We start from the raw sequence: 17,423 nt of genomic DNA on the forward strand, positions 1-17,423 counted from the left end.
GGCGAGCGCGCGCCAGCGAACGGGCGCGCGGGGGGAGGGGAGGGGGCGGGGCGTGAGCGGGGGCGGGGGCGGGGCCGAGCCTTCCCTCCATTGTGTGTGATTGGCTGGCGCGCGGCGCGGGGGCGGGGCGGCGTGTGTTGGGGGATAGCCTCGGTGTCAGCCATCTTTCAATTGTGTTCGCAGCCGCCGCCGCGCCGCCGTCGCTCGCCAACGCCAGCGCCGCCTCTAGCTCGCCGAGCTCCAGCCGAAGGAGAAGGGGGGTAAGTTTCCCCGGCCGCCCGCCTCGCCGGGACCGAGCCCCGTTCGTCGCCCGCCGCGGGGCCGGGCCCCGGCGCTGCGGGGACGGTCCCGCGGCCCCCCCGGGCTTGGCCCGCAAACTTTTTGGCCCTGAAATGGAGGTGAGGAGCGAGTTTCCCTCGGCCCGAGGCGGCGGCGGCGGCGGCTCTCCCCCATCTCTCGCCGCCTCAGCCCAACAGCAGCCACCGCCGCGGCGCCGAGCCGCTCTCCCTCCTCCCCGCGGCCCGGGCTCCCCTTTCTTCGGCGAAATCCCGCCCGCCGCCCCTTCCCGGGACCCCAGACCCTCACCACGACCCGCGCGGGCCCCTTAACTGCCGCCCCCGGGCCCCGGGCCGCGGTTTTCGGGCGGGAAAGGGCTGGAAATCGCCGCCGCTTCCCACCCCGGGGTAACTCGCTTTTTGCTGCCTCCCCACAGTTGTTGCTAAGCTTCACCATCTTGTCTCTCTTCTCTGGTCACCGACCATATTTTCTCCCCCGTTTCTCTCTTCCCCGTTTCATAAACGGGGGAACGTTTTTCGCAGAGGGACATTTTTCTCTCCTTTTTTGGAGAAGCGGAAACTTGATGCATTTGAAATGCAAAAAAACTTTTGCATTTTGGAGGGCGGCACGTGGCAGGGGATCGGGGCATTTTGGAGCGTTTTGGTGTGTGGTGCGTCCGGGAGGCAGCGGATCGGCGGCGCGATTGTTTCCATTTTGCTGGGGTCTGGGAGCCGCGCGGGGCGGCGGGCGGGCCGCGGGCCGGGCCCGAAAGTTTCCGCGGGCCGGGCGGCCGGGCTGCGGGCACTCGGGTGATGTCGCCGCGGAGCCCCCGCGGGCCGGACGCGGGGACGGGGCTTTGTGGACGGCCCTCCGCGGGAGCTGTCGGCCCCGTCGGCCCTCGAGAGCTGTAGAGACACGAACCCAGGGCTGCTGGCCGATATTTACCGAGATCTGTGCGCCGCTAGGCGCACTGGGGGGCAGCCGCGGGGGGGCGGGGGGGGCGAAAACCTTTTTTTTTTTTTAAATGCCGATATTTGACTCGACCTTTCTGTGGTTTGTGGCTTCGGTGTTTTGACTTGTTCGTGGATCGGGTGTTTACAGACATACCTAGTTTCTGCTTTAATTAAAGAGACTGAAGCAGAGGCTGTTAGGGGTCTTTTTGTTTTGCCGTTTGTCGCTCAGATTTGGCATTTTGAGAGATGATTGGCGTTAATGTTAGCAATTTTCTAGTTATACAGTTTGTTTCAAGAAGTCCTATTGGGGGGTAGACGTAATCTGCACCCTTTCGAATTATATTACATTACGGACTTTTTTTTTTTTTTTTTTTTGTACTGGTCATAATTTCCAGATTTTCGGGGGTGGGGGTGATGGTAGTGGCAGGAAAACTTGGATGTTTGGTAGTTGCATATATGATGTTTGTTTTTTAATGCTGGTAGGTAAGTAAGGAGGTTTTTGTACCATGGCTCGTACAAAGCAGACTGCCCGCAAATCGACCGGTGGTAAAGCACCGAGGAAGCAACTGGCTACAAAAGCCGCTCGCAAGAGTGCGCCCTCTACTGGAGGGGTGAAGAAACCTCATCGTTACAGGTATTTAAAAAAAAAAAAAAAGAGGAAATAAAATAGTGGGACAAAGTCTGTCCAAGGAAGCAGTATTTGTGTAATATAACGCTAAGATGTATTATAAGCACACTTTTTGCTTTAGGGAAGCCGGTGTCTTTCCACTTTTGAATATTTACTAATTCTTGAAAAAATATATATATAAAATTTAGTGTTGGGTTTTATTGGAATATTTTACTTTGGAACTGCCCAGAACCCAGAGGAGACAAATTGAATCACTAATAACGTTCATGGGATAGAGTGGCGTTTTATTCAGTTTGTTACGTTAGTAATATGTATTTTTTAAATAGTAAAATGTTTTTTAAAATACATTTCTGAGGACACTGTCACTTTTGGTAAAACGACAAGTTTTAATATTATTTTTATTTTACCAGTAACCAAGATGGGGGATGTCTTGTTTGAGTAAAGTTCTCATCCTTCATTTATTTCAATTGGTTTATTTCCTCTTAGCACAGTGGGTTTTGAACTACCCTGAGCAGTGTTGTTAAGAGCATCTGCCATTAGAGGGCAGAAGTTGTCCATACTTAGCCTCCACAAATGATTTTATAGTTACTCTAAAATAAAAGCTCATTCGATGGAAGAAAATAAATCAGACTTGAAGTACATTTTTTTCCCACAGTTACTTAGTAAAAAACAAAAAAGTGGGAGATGCATTGCACAGTTGTAAGTGTTCAAATTCTGTCATCCCTGAGGGATGAGCAGTAGTCAAAGTAAACGTACTCTGGGGAATCGAACTTAAATAGACCACAAGAGTAGTTTAAATGAGGTTCATTGGGTGGTGTTGGTAGGGCTTTTAGAAGAATTGAGGGTGCGGGTGGGTAGGAGTATGGTGCCAAGTGGAGAAGAGTCTGAATGAGGACTTTGATTAGTGGCCTAACACCCTCCCAAGTAATGGTAACAGAAGTTATTGCCACATCTGTGTTATAGATGGAGATGAACGGGACTTGAATAAACTTCCTGCCAAGACTCTACTTTAATACCATACTTTTTGCTTTAAAGGTATTGTCGTTACTCTTGATAGGCTTGAATGTTCACATCATAAATTGATAAGTGAAATTTTATACAGATGCTAAAGAATAGAAAATGAGCGGTTTATTTTTTGGAAAATGACTGCATTTCTTCAAAGCTAACTGCTTGTCCTTTTACATTTTTTATATGGTGACCCTTTCCTTAATGTGCGTTTTTTATTGTTTTGTTTTTTTTAAGGCCTGGTACTGTGGCACTCCGTGAAATTAGACGTTACCAGAAGTCCACCGAACTTCTGATCCGCAAACTTCCTTTCCAGCGTCTGGTGCGAGAAATTGCTCAGGACTTCAAAACAGATCTGCGCTTCCAGAGTGCAGCTATTGGTGCTTTGCAGGTAAAATGGCGGGTGGGAAAGGCTCTGTAAGAGGTGGCCACCCTGCTACGTACCGAGAACAATTCTAAATCTTTACTTGTGCTTACATAATTTGTCACAAGCCTGTAAGGTGGATGATACCTTTACATCACCATTGAGATGGCAGAAAGGTTAAGTTGCTCAAGGTCATATACACAAAAATGTCATTTGAACCCGCTTGGGTCACGGAGTCCTAATTTGAACCCATTTGATGCCAAAACCTAGTGCGCATTTCTGTATACCATTTTTAAATTTTAAACGTTGCTTTGAGAACAATGCTTAAAGGGGAAAAGAACCCTGTTGTTCGTCTCTGGGTGCAGAGACGTTTAATGCCCCTAATGGGACATTACAGAGACATGGGACTAAAGGTCTGTGTTGGTGATCAGCTTTAAGCAGTGACTGGCAGCTCTAAAAGGGCGTAGAATGAATATCTTTCTGACTCTGAAGAGGCAGGTGCAAGCAGAGAGCACAGAATGTCTGGGTTGGGAATAGGCTGTACTAAAGAATTGTGAATTGAGGTAAAAGAAGCACAGAGTAGTTAGGATTGGATGGGCGATAGGAAGAAAAGGTGTGCTTAAAGATTATACTGTATGTGTTAAGGGACAGGGATTTCAAGACTTGTGGTTAGCTAAAGAGGATTATGGATTTCCACTTAAATGGGAAACTGTTGAGTTTAATCTTAGCACCAGGGCATCAGAACTCTTGATAGTTTTAGAGGCGGTTGTGTATCTGAAGTACTGTGTTTTGCGCCAAGATTAAAACTTGAAATGCCCACAAAGAAGGTACTTGATTAGGTGTAAGGGTATAATTAAATCACTTGGGAAAGTGTAACCTATTTTATAGAGTGTTTGGCATTCTTTAGATGAGTGAATCTCAAAGTGTGGTTATGACTGCCACCTCCGTCAGAGCATGGGGTTGGGAGTGATTCAAAATGCAGATTGCTAGGCACCACCGACCTGGATCAGAATCTCTGGTGGGGAGGGTCCACCATCTTCATGTACTCCATGGGGGGATTTTCCAGGTTGCTGTTGCCGAGCCGAGCCTTCGCTTTATATGTGAGGGAGATTTGATAGGTGGATTCTCTACTGAAGTGTAATTGGTTGAACTGTTTCTATGGTTAGTCTGAGCTTCATTTGATTGGTGGATTCCAGGAGTAGGCTTCCATTAGATTCTCAGTGAGTGGAAATTGCTGAAATTTCAAACTACTAAAATTTACAGTGCTGTGACTTAAAACTATTTTCTCTTTTAATCATTGATTGTCTTGAGGTCTCATGGATTACTACAATTGCAAATCATGTTTTACCCACTGTGTTGTTAACTACAGAGACATCACTGAGCTTGACAGGCGTTTGATTCAGAGCTGCTAGTTCTGTTTTCAGGTTAGCCCAACTCTGCTTCAAGAACACGTTATCCTTGGGAGTCCCACATGTTTGAGCTCACCTGTCAGTGGTAGGGCCTTGTAAATTGAAATGACTAAACAATCTGGGTATAAGACTACTGTCTTTTTAATTCATGTCTAAACTCCCATTGTCCCTATGACTAAGGGGTGTGTCTTACATTATTAACTGTGGTTGTGTTGGTTTGAAGCAGAATGTTTGCCCCTGCTGCCTGTGGTACTCCAGCAGTTAGATAGTTTTTGTATACGTACGCTTCAGGTCTCTTAAAGACCTGGAGATGGAGAATTTGCTAATGGAAATAAAGTAATAGAAGAGAGCGGTTAAAACAAAATGCCAGAAGTCGCTGTGTTTCTGGCTTTAGAATCACACAGTTGACAAGTTTCCTGACAGCGCTAAATGAGAAGGGCGGTGGTGCAGGAGCAGGGTAGGGAGATAGTCTGGCTCTGCCGGGAGATACTCGGGAGTTGATGAACTTCAAATTTAACCTTTGCCTTTAACGTCTTGAGAGTTTGGACTAAGGTATTCTTGTGTTAAAGATACAGACCTCGGTGTTTTGAAATGGTGGAAGAACCAGACCTTGAATATACTCAAGATGCTGTAAATGAGCCTTTCCTTGTAGTTGTGAGATGTTTTTTCTTTTGCCATTATCTCAAAATGATGGTTGTTGGGTGTACATTTACGTGGCAGTCTTTAATTCCCATTACAGCCTTAATGTTTAGGAGACCCTAGGGCCTGTGGGACAGAATTAGAAATACGGTCATGGTCCAATCCCCTGGGAGTATCCAGTACTCCCCCAGAGCTGACCAGACATGAACCTGTAAAACCAGCATTAGCCGGTTTCTAAGACGGAAGTAAGAGCCCCACATGCCCCGTCAGACCAGGACCAGGGTGCCTAGATCCTACCACTCTTTTTTTTTTTTTTTTAAGATTTTATTTATTCATTCGAGATACAGAGAGAGAGCACGAGCAGAGGGAGAAGCGGGCTCCCTGCTCGGCGGGAAGCCTGCTTCTCCCTCTCCCACTCCCCCTGCTTGTGTTCCCTCTCTCTCTGTGTCAAATAAATAAATAAAATCTTAAAAAAAAAAATCACAGGGCCTGTTGTTGGCTTGTCCATATAGCGGCTCATAGTGCTTGGTTTGGCAAAAGCATTCCAGATGTGCATCATCGTGAGATGATGTTGGGTGGAACAAAATTAAACTGGTATCTTTCCTGAGGAGCATCAGTTGTAGTATCTGATGTGCATTATGAACCCCTTAGAGCAGGCTACAGTATGCCATGTTTTCCAAACTTTTTACCCATTTCTTAGAATATCCTAAGAATGAATCCCTGGATAAGGTCTTTGGCTTTTAATACATTTCTTTGCAATGTGTGCCTGGAAATGATGCAAAGTTAAATAGGGTTAGATTTTTAAAAATAAATACTTGTTGACCATCATGAGACTATTACGTAACTTACCTTAAAAGGTGGCAGATGTACAGGGCCCGTGAGTACCAAGGAATTAGGAGAGTTCACAGCTACCTGCACTTGGGAGCCAGGGCTAAGAAGCACTCACTTTCTCCTGCACGGAAGTCTTGAGCTAGGCTTTAATGGGTAAATAAGATTTGAACTCTTAACAAATGCAGCAGAAAAACATGTAGGGGGTGGTAAAATTTGGATGACACAAATTTTTATAGAAGAGAGACATGCGGCAAAAAAGATGAAGGTATAAATGTGCAGAAAGTAGTTTTTCCATACAATGAACTAATGTGAATCATTTGAATTAATTGTTGCTGTGTTAATGCTTTGAAAAGCAAATCTGGCTGTTCCCATCTACATATAAATCTCAGGAGTTTTATTGCAAAACCATGTTTGTGAAAAGCAAATCTGGCTGTTCCCATCTACGTATCTTGTGTATCGTGTAGCATACGTGGCTTTAATTGCTCAAGTATTTGGTGCGTTATCATTGCCTAAAGATGCCAAAATGGAAACAAAAATAGCAACTATAAAAATCTATTTTTTTCTGAGTATCTTGAACAGAGAAGTAACTTCCCTATAGAGGAGGAGACAGGGCCAAATAACCTCTCATTTCGTGCTCCGCCTCCAGTAGAACAGCTGGGCTGATGCCTGGGCTGGTAACACAGAGTCTTCATTCCAGAATGAGTAAGCAGATGTTCCAGGTTCAACTAAAGGATGCTTCAACTTTCCACAGCTGTTAAGATAGACGAACAATTGAGTTAAGAGTTAATTATAAGTAGAAGCTCCTTTTTTTCCTTTTCCCATGCCAGATGTCCGGGAAGAGTCCCTACGGCTGGCACTTGGTGAGCACTGGTGGGGATAAGAGGATGCCTTCAAGGAATCTTAAAGCGTAATGGGAAAAACTAGAGGAATTGATATTAATACTAGAGGGATCAATGTTAATACTAGAGGGTAAAAGGTCATTACAGATAGGGGTGCACAGAGGAAGGTACACCTGGGAGGGGGCACATCTAGGCCAAATAGGTCAAAGTTTGTCAGTAAGACACTGATCTAGTGTGTTCTGGGACCCATAGTCCTCTCGTGTGATCAGACTGAGGTTTCAAAGGAAAGGTAGACGGGGACTGTGTGATGGGAGCCAGTGGTCAGCTATTTTGGATTATTGGCAAGGCAGGGGTTCAAGCAGATACTGGAGTGTGACTGGGGTTCAGACTAAGGAGGACCCTGGCAAGGAGGAGGGAGTATTAGTTTGGATTGGATATATGATTCCATTTATCATTGAAAGGATAAGGGAGGATCTTCAAGCTTAAATGGGATTTCTTGGATTAAGTTGGATATACTTTTAAGACATTTCAGTTTATAAGAAATCACATGTTAAACTTTAGGAAAGTCAAAACTTTCTTAGTAATGAAATAATTTGACTTCTGTGTAATTGGATGAAGATTTCCAAATGAGCTTTTCTCTGTTCATCACCATCTGCGGGACAAAGCTGAAAGGCCGTTTCCGTGGAAGCATTCAGCAAAACAGTCAACATCACCTGAAGTAGGTTTTCAAAGGGTTCAGAAACCTGCATCATTTTCACCGATGCAGATACATCTTAAATGTTGGTCATAACACCATTAATAGTTTTTTCTCGTTCCTTTGCAGGAGGCAAGCGAGGCCTATCTGGTGGGCCTCTTTGAAGACACCAACCTGTGTGCTATCCATGCCAAACGTGTCACAATTATGCCAAAAGACATCCAGCTAGCGCGCCGCATACGTGGAGAACGTGCTTAAGAATCCACTATGATGGAAAACATTTCATTCTTTAAAAAAAAAAAAAAAAAAATTTCTCTTTTTCCTGTTATTGGTAGTTCTGAACGTTAGATATTTTTTTTCCATGGGGTCAAAAGGTACCTAAGTGTATGATTGCAAGTGGAAAAATAGGGGACAGAAATCAGGTATTGGCAGGTTTTCCATTGTCATTTGTGTGTGAATTTTTAATATAAATGCGGGGACATAAAGCATTAATGCAAGTCAAAATGTTTCAGTGAACACGTTTCAGCAGTTCAACTTTATAACAATTATAAATAAACCTGTTAAATTTTTCTGGACAATGCCAGCATTTGGATTTTTTTAAAACAAGTAAATTTCTTATTGACGGCAACTAAATGGTGTTTGTAGCATTTTTATCATACAGTAGATCCATCCATTCGCTATACTTTTCTAACTGAGTTGTCCTACATGCAAGTACATGTTTTTAATGTTGTCTGTCTTCTGTGCTGTTCCTGTAAGTTTGCTATTAAAATACATTAAACTATACCTGCTTTTGGTCTTTATTGTCCACCTTAGCCGTAGAGTTGAGCCACTTGATGATATCCGTATTAAAAATCATTTTAGTATCATCAAGTGTTTTGTCACCTTACATCTGCAATGAGGCCATTGCAAGATGGGGAAAGGAGTTTTGTGTGGGAAGGAAACCAGAGCTCTACTGGCTTTCATCCTGATTTAAAATGGGCAGAGACTGGGGGCGCCTGGCCGGCTCTGTCGTAAGAGCATGCGACTCTTGATCTTGGGGTCATGAGTTTGAGCCTCACTTCGGATGCAGAGATGACTTAAGAACTTTTTAAAACAAAATAAAATTTGCAGAGAGTAAATCTGTGAAAACCAGATCTCAACTCTTTGGATATGTTGTATTATAAACCAATCGTTACCGATCCTAGCCGGCCAACAGAATCGCGTGGAAGTAAAACTATTTAACAATCTTCGTAAGTAGTGAAGGTACGTTTATAAACATTACTACGCTATTAAACTTTGTTCATGGTAATTTAAATGCAAATGTAACAGTAAGTCTTAAGCTTAAAAATTCGTGCGTTGGAGATTGGGCTCTTTCAAGATGCTGTGTGAACCCTGAAGTTACTGATCAAGCACCAACAGTTAACTCTTAGCACTGTTTTGTTTAGCATTGGAATGATAAGTGTGAAATGAGGGTAATAAGCCTTTTAAAGCCTGTAACCCATCCCTAATGGACTGATGTTAGTTGTCACATTCGAGTTTGTGAAGCTACTCTAGAAGTAAAATTAGGTAGTTGATGGGCCGAGAACTCGCAGTCAATAAGGTAGAACATTGGGCTTCTGTTCTTCCTGCTCACGAGCTCTTTTTTAACTGTAACTTCCATTTTTTTATATTCTCCATCAAAAATCACTTAGGGCGCCTGGGTGGCTCAGTTGGTTGGGCGACTGCCTTCGGCTCAGGTCATGATCCTGGAGTCCCTGGATCGAGTCCCGCATCGGGCTCCCTGCTCGGCAGGGAGTCTGCTTCTCCCTCTGACCCTCCCCCCTCTCATGTGCTCTCTCTCTCATTCTCTCTGTCAAATAAATAAATAAAATCTTTAAAAAAAAAAAAATCACTTAATGAGAGAATTATGAAATTTGTTTTAGAGCCTGTTTTCTGATTTCTTGACATGGGATCATAGTTTTTAGTGCAATCCGTTGTGTAAACTTCAGGCGCGCTGGTATTACCTGGGAGAATTGGCCAGGGTATTCATTATAATACAAGCTACGGAAAGCCAGGTTTTTGTTTTAAGTAAGCTCGAACCCATGAGCCCGAGATCAAGAGTCACATACCCCAATGAGCCAGCCAGGCTGCCCCCCAAAAGCCAGTTTTTCATGAATTTCCCCAGTTCAGGCTTTGCAGTGCAAAGGGACAGATGGTAGGGCCTGTTCATGAAAACTTAACTAGGGAAAGTGGATGTCTCCAATAGGGTGGAAGTTAGCTGTTTACAAATAGGGGATGCCATTCTTCGAATTAAAATCCCTTAGAATCTGTACTAAATTTTGCTCTAAAACTTCGTGAACTAAAAAGCATGTTTCTATTTTTGTGTTTCCCTATGAAATGGGTATGGTAACAATTCACTTTAAACAAGTGCGGAGTATATAACTGCTCACTGTTGAGGTACTAACACAATACATTGTATATGACAAAATGGAACATTTAGGGGAAAAGATGCGGATAAAATAGATGAAGTTGGCACTCTCCGTACACAGATGTCTGGCCATTGTAATGCGCTTGTCTCTATTCTGTGGTCTGTCGATATTTGATGTGTATTCTATTCCTATGAAGTAGGTGATTTCATTTCTACTCAAAAATAAGGCAGTGAAACTTGGGATTCTTAATGGGCAGTTACATGCTATGTGCATAGTAGTTTTTGTTTTATTTCAAGTTTTGATTTAAATATATGCCTAGTAGGTTTGAGTTCAGAGCTATTCTAGGACTCTTGGATGTAAGTGATCTGTCACCACCTTGACCCCTGGGTCAGTTTTTGAAAAACTGTCACTGATGACAGGCTGATAATCCTGTTCCCCAGTATGCTTTGGAATTATTACTTGACAAGCCTACCCAGGAAGAGTCTAGTGAATTGGATTGGGCCCAAAATGACAAGTGGGGGCTGTGGCTTACCTCACCACTCTTGGTTAAGTGCAGTCTTCAACATCTTCAGCAGGGTAACCCACTTTTGAATACTAAAGTAACTTAGGAAAACAGCCAGTTAACACCTCTTAAGCTTCCAGAAAATGTTCCTAAAGTTGTTAGAAGAAAAACCCTACAAGATTATATGGTAAGATAAAAATAATTTTAGGTAAGTAGGTCTTGGGAAATCGGGAATACTTTAGCTAGAAGAACTTTTCGGAAGGAATTTGGAGACTTTATTCTCAAGCAAATGGAGGGACTCTCGCCTGGCTTACACTGTTAGGTGAGTGAACACTTGGAAATGCCCAAGCTCTTTTCCCTTCCAATCTTGACAGCCTAAAATCTGAGAGGAAATAAATTCAAATGTGCAAATTTGAACATAATCAAGGATCTGCTAGATGCTGAGGACGTAAAGGCATAAAGATGCTCCAAGTCCAACTTCTCGACCCTTTGAGGTGGGTGCCCTCAGAGACTGATTCTACCCATGAAGAAACTTGGCCACGGCCACCTAGTTCACGGAGGAGATAGACTTTGTTTTCCAGTGGACTAAACCTGGGGCCTTGCTCTAATTCCCATGCTCGGAGAGTGATACAAGAGTCACTGATTTTGCTGGGAGTGCCAGAAGTGAAGGCAAGTCTTGACTGTGGAAACAGAAAAAAGAACACTGGGAATGAGGAGGGGCAGACTAGAAATCACGAGAAAACCCTCTGCCTGTCTCACCACCTGTTCAGTCTCGAGCAACCCCCTTTAATTTCTCCCTCTCCCCACCTCCATTAAATCCTGTTGACTCTTAGCTCTAAAGAAGTGCATCCAAAACTTTGTGCTGAACACCTCTAGCGTTCTCACCCGGGCTGCCCCCTTCCCCCGGGACACCCCACATCAGTCTGCAGCCACCCCGTTCTTCCTCCCTTGGGCCCCTTCCCACGGCCTCGGGAGAAATGCTTCTAAAACAAGTCCTTTCAGGTCATACCCCCAACCGCACACTGAATCACATCTAAACTCCTCGGCTCGTGAGGCCGTGTGACGGCCTCGCCAGGCTTTCCTCCGTCCACCTCTTACTAAGCTGCAGCCAGACCCTCTGCCCACATGCCTTTTGTCACATCCTTGGCTTTATTTCCTTCGAATCTATCCAAATCTGAAATGACCTTGGCTTTTTTATTGACGACCTCCACTAGAATGTGCTAGAACAGGGGTTCGCCGTATTTTCCACCGCGGCCCCAGTGGTGGTGCATACTAAACCCGAATAACGATCCATTGGGAGTCATTCTAGAATGAATGTTCCTGCTTTCCTTCCGACTTTAACACTGAAGCCTCTATAACCTTAATAGATGGGACCCGATTTGTTGTTTTGAGGATGAAGTGAAAATAGATGTGAAAACCCAAGGCCTGACACATAATAGTAAATGCTGGAGTAGAATGATAAGTTCTGATAAAGTAAACCTGCATCCATACCGTTCCTTGCAAAGTTGTAAAGAAAAATCTGGCCCCCAACTTCCAACAGTTGGTTCGCAAGCCTCCCGGGAGCCTCCGACTGTAATCCAAAAACCAGCCCCCCTACTCAGAGGACAGGGAGAGACGAAAGAAAGGCAGGCCTAGCAGGTTGGCAGGCGGCAGGTTGAACAGCACAGGGAACAGACCTACCAAGCTTGTCTTGGGGGCTGCAAGATGGTGGATCCCCATATCCACCCGCCACATCCTCACTGTTCATGGGCCTCACTGGGGTTTGGTCACGCCCCCCCCCCCGCGATGGTGCCAGCACCACATCACTGTCTCAAGGCCGTCCTTGGGGCCAGGGGGAGCTTCTGGGAGCAGGGAAGACAAGCAGAACCCACCTTCCAAGGACAGGAGAGGGGTCGAGAAGCCTGTCCAGTTATGGGCCAACTAGAAGTCACATCCTCTGGACCTTCCCCAGGACTGATCTTTCCAAGCAGGCAATTTTTATTAGGTCCCCACTGGATAATGCTCTTCTTATGCCATTAAGCCTTGGTCCCTAAATGAAATAGGATCAGGTGGGCATACCTTTACAGGGAGTCAAATCAATAGCGTTAGTGGTAAAACCCTAGGTAAGAGGCATTCTCTTAAAGTCGTTGTGAAGACTTCTTCACCACTGTTTTTAAACGTGTTTTGGAAAGTTCTAGGCAACGAGAAAATATATTTTTAAAAAAAGGAAATAATTAGGGCGCCTGGGTGGCTCAGTTGGTTAAGCGACTGCCTTTGGCTTTGGTTATGATCCTGGAGTCCTGGGATCGAGCCCCGCATCAGGCTCCCTGCCCAGTGGGAGTCTGCTTCTCTCTCTCTCCCGCTGCTCCTTCACCATGCTGTGCTCTCTCTCTCTCTCTCTCAAATAAATAAAATCTTAAAAGAAAAAAAAAAAGGAAGTAATTATTTGCAGCATAGCTTCATGCTTAAGAGTTAGGCTCTAGAGGGGAGCCTGGCTGGCTCCGTCAGAACCTGCAACTCTTGGCCTCAGGGTTGTGCCTATCATTTAAAATATTTTCTGGGACACCTGGGTGGCTCCCTCAGTTGAGTGTCTGCCTTTGGCTCGAGTCATGATCCCAGGGTCCTGGGGAGCAAGCCTGGTGTGTGCAGACCAAGCAGGGAGAGGGCGTGGCTGCCGAGACCCTCAGAGCAATGGGAAGTGTGACAGGAGCTGGATCTGGGGGCTGGCAGGAGCTTCACAGTGGACGTACTGAGGCTGAGATGCGTATGAGCTTTCACTGGAGATTTCAGGGAGATTGTTGGATAGGAGCCTGGGGTCTAGGAAGGAGGTCTGGGCTGGAGAGCAGAATTTAGAAGTCACCAGCAAAGACATGGTCTTAAAGCCAAGAAGCTAGATGAGGTCACCAAGGGAGCAGGGGTAGCTAGAGAAGAGCTCCAAAGACTGAGGCACTCAACATTGACTTCAGAGCCCCGAAGGAGCCTGACCAGGAGAGCCAGGCATATATGGAGTCTGGAAGCCAAAAGAAGAAAGTGCTCCAAGGAAGAGAGGCAGCGGCCACTCTCAGATACGACCAGATCAAGTAGGGTAAGGTCTGAGAGTTGCCCACTGGAACTGGCAACGTGGGGGTCACTGTGGTCTTGATTCAGGGGCTCAAGACCCAACTGGAGTAGAGTCAAGAGATGTTGGGGTTTTAATCAAAATGAGCACACTTCTGGGGCGCCTGGCTGGCCCAGTCAGTAGAGCATGCAACTCCTGGTCTCCGGGTGGTGAGTTTGAGTCCCCTGTTGGGCGTGGAGCTGACCTAAAAAAAATAAAAAGAGAATTGGAGAAATGGAAAACAACAAGAAGAGGTGACTCCAGAAGTTTTGCTTACGATGGAGAGAAATGGAAAGTAGCTGAGGAGGAAAATGGGATCTTGGGGCGGGCGGGGGTCTCCTCACAAGGTGGGAGAAATAGAATGATTATTTGCTATTGCGTGTTTTCTTTTCTTTTTTTTTTTTTAAGATTTTATTTATTTGTCAGAGAGAGAGAGCACAAGCAGGGGGAGCGCCAGAGGGAGAGGGAGAAGCAGGCTCCCCCCTGAACAGGGACCCCAGTGTGGGCCTTGATCCCAGAACCCTGGGATCATGACCTGAGCTGAAGGCAGGTGCTTAACCCACTGAGCCACCCAGGCGTCCCTTTTGCGTGTTTTCTATGTCTGTGTTGTCCGGGTTGTGAGGATTGTATGAATCAAAACATGTCAAGGGGCGCCTGGGTGGCTCAGTGGTTAAGCATCTGCCTTCGGCTCAGGTCATGATTCCAGGGTCCTGGGATCGAGCCCCACATTGGGCTCCCTGCCCGGCGGGAAGCCTGCTTCTCCCTCTCCCACTCCCCCTGCTTGTGTTCCCTCTTTAAAAAAAAAAAAAGTCAAGTGCTTGGGACTGTTCCTGGAACATAGTAAATGCTCAATAAATAGCACTGCTAGTTTTTTTTTTTTTAATATTTTATTTATTTATTTGACAGAGAGAGACACAGCGACAGACGGAACACAAGCAGGGGGAGTGGGAGAGGGAGAAGCAGGCTTCCCGCCGAGCAGGGTGCCCGATGTGGGGCTCGATCCCAGGACCCTGGAATCATGACCTGAGCCGAAGGCAGATGCTTAACCACTGAGCCACCCAGGCGCCCCAGCACTGCTAGTTTTATGATATAATTGTATTATTAACAAATAATATTTATCTTGCCAAAGAGTTTCAACTACAAAATTTTTGGTTTTAATGAGATCTCAATAAGATAGCAGGTTATAAAATATATAAAAGTCAACAGAATTTCTATACATTACCAATAACTAGTTAAAATTTATAATGAAACTAATTGCTGGTTAGAAGAGCAACATATAAAAATGTCATATAAAAAATTCTATCTACAATGTCCACTAAACTATAACACATAAAAAAATACTTAGGAGGGGCGCCTGGGTGGCTCAGTCGGTTAAGCGACTGCCTTCGGCTCAGGTCATGATCCCGGGGTCCTGGGATCGAGCCCCATGTCGGGCTCCCTGCTCAGTGGAGAGTCTGTTTCTCCCTCTCCCTCTGCCTGCCTCTCTGCCTACTTGTGCTCTCTCTCTGTCAAATAAATAAATAAATAAAATCTTTAAAAAAAAATACTTAGGAAATGTGTGAGAATTATTAAAAAAAAAAAAAAACACCTTTTTGAAGGCCATAGAAAAGATCAGAATAAATCAAGAAAGATGTATGTTCCTTGATAGAAATATTCGACACTGTAAAGATCTTAGTTCTTTCCACATTGATCTACACACAATCTCAACAAAAATTCTAACAAGATTTTTTAATGGAACCTGACACTCTAATTCTGAAGTTCATCTGGGAGAGAAAATATGCAAGGACTAAGAAATTTTAGAAAAAGGGGAAAAGACTTCCTTTAAACCCATGTCATGGTAGGAGCACCTGGGTGGCTAGATTGGTTAAGCCTCTGACCTCTTGGTTTTGGCTCAGGTCATGATCTCAGGGTCACGATCTCAGGGTCCTGAGACTGAGCCCTGCCAAGGTCTCCCTGTTCAGTGGGGAGTCAGCTTCCCCCCCTTTCTCTCCCTCTTCCTCTGCCCCTCCTCCCACCAAAAAAAAGTTAAAAAGAAAAAGAATGAACCAGAACCAAGATTACATTGGAATCCAACATACAGTGTAGTGTTAAAAACTTGGATAAGAGGGGCTCCTGGCTGGCTCAGTCGGTGAAGCATGCGGCTCTTGATCCTGAATTCGAGTCAGACCTTGGGTGCAGAGATTACTTAAAATAAAATAAAATCTTAAAAAAACCCAACAACTTGAGGGGCTCCTGGGTGGCTCAGTTAAGCGGCTGCGGCTCAGGTCGTGATCCAGGGATCCTGGGATCAAGCCCCGAGTGAGGCTCCCTGCTCATGGGGAGCCTGCTTCTCCCTCTCCCTCTCCCTCTCCCTCTGCAGATCCCCCTGCTCCTGCTCACGTGCTCTCTGTAAAATAAATAAAACACACTTGAATAAGTGAACTGTTCAATTTTTTAAAGAGTGAGATAATTGCACTATTCATGGAGGGGCATGCGAACGTTCATACATGTTTTAATACTCTTCCCCAAATCTCCACTTGTATCCCCTAGAAATGTAAAGATATGCATTTCTAGGATAGACCTATATATTGCAGCACTGTTTTGTATACGGGAGAAATCTGAACAACGTAAAGTCCATCAGTGGAGGAATGGCTAGATAAAATTGTATGTAGTGATCATAAATACCATGTAGTCATTAAAACGAACGAGGCAGAGAAACCTATGTATGCGGACGTGGGAAAATGTTCAAGCTACACAGTTACATAAAAAAAGCAAACTGCGGGATAGTGTAGCATATTTCTTCCTATGAGTTTAACGACAAACACAGTAAACAACCCCAAACCTTTGTAAGTATATGCGTGGATGTGGACATACCGTGCACGCGCAGAGATTACGTGCACGTGCCTGGGAAAGGCCTGGAAACACACGCCGAGCGGCTGGCCCCCCGTAGCCCACCGTAGGTATTCCGGCAGAGAAGCCACTCCTCCCAGGCAAGGCCTCGGACTCCGCTACTCACCTGTTTACAGCCGCAGCAAGGCTGTACGGAGTGCGAAATACCTGCTGTCTCCCGTGAGGTCTCTCCTCGGGAGAGATGGCCGAGCATCTCCAGCTGCCCTGCGCAGCCCCACCCCAGTCTCGAACCCATCCTGGGTCGGTGGTTCCGCTTCCCGAGAATCCGCTGTTCGGACCCCCAGGTTGCATCCCTGCGCTGTCACCAACGTGAGCAACTGAGGCGCCTGCAGGCGTTGAGGAATTAGCTTGGCCTATCCCATAACCGCCGGCAGGACAGGTAACCTCCCCGAGCCTCGGTTTACCAGTCTGAAGCACAGGGACCCCTGTAGCAACAGGAGGTGACTTCATGTGGCTTAGGAGTGAGCATTTCGTTTTGGGTTTATTTATTTAACTACTCTACCCCGAACGCGGGGCTCGAACTCACACGCGGAGATCGAGTCTCGTCCTCCACCGACGGAGCCAGCTAGGCGCCCCCAGGAGTGAACATTTTTAGGATGTATAATAAACATTGTACATGAACCCTGGGGTTTCAGGTAGCACCTCTTGACCTTTAGGTTTGGAGTGGATGAGAACATTTTAATGATAATCGTGGAGATGCGGCTGGCGAGGCAAAAGTGACCGAAGTGGCAGGAGGACGTCTGGGGCCGCGCGACTAATGCTCGGCGCACAGCCGACACTGGGGGGGCCGGGCCGGGGTCCCCCGGTGTCCCGTCCACCTCACCCCGGGGACGCCGGTCCTCCACGCCCCTCGAGCCCAGCCCGTCGCCCCTGCGCCCCGTTGTCGCTCCGGCGCGCTTCTGGGATCGCCTCCCAACCTCTCTCCCCCTGC

At 45.9% G+C, this 17,423-nt stretch overlaps 1 protein-coding gene across 1 annotated transcript; it reads left to right on the forward strand.

Annotated features, from left to right (window-relative positions):
- Positions 1–129: 129 nt before the first annotated feature.
- H3-3A (H3.3 histone A) lies at positions 130–8,421 on the forward strand. Its single transcript, XM_081824416.1, has 4 exons — positions 130–260; positions 1,713–1,863; positions 3,100–3,253; positions 7,768–8,421. The coding sequence occupies exons 2-4, from the start codon at positions 1,736–1,738 to the stop codon at positions 7,894–7,896; spliced, it is 411 nt and encodes a 136-aa protein (XP_081680542.1). The 5' UTR covers positions 130–260; positions 1,713–1,735; the 3' UTR covers positions 7,897–8,421.
- Positions 8,422–17,423: the final 9,002 nt, after the last annotated feature.

Source organism: Leptonychotes weddellii, chromosome 6, assembly GCF_054177405.1.
Source record: "Leptonychotes weddellii isolate Sample4059 chromosome 6, ASM5417740v2, whole genome shotgun sequence".
Lineage (NCBI taxonomy): Eukaryota > Metazoa > Chordata > Mammalia > Carnivora > Phocidae > Leptonychotes > Leptonychotes weddellii.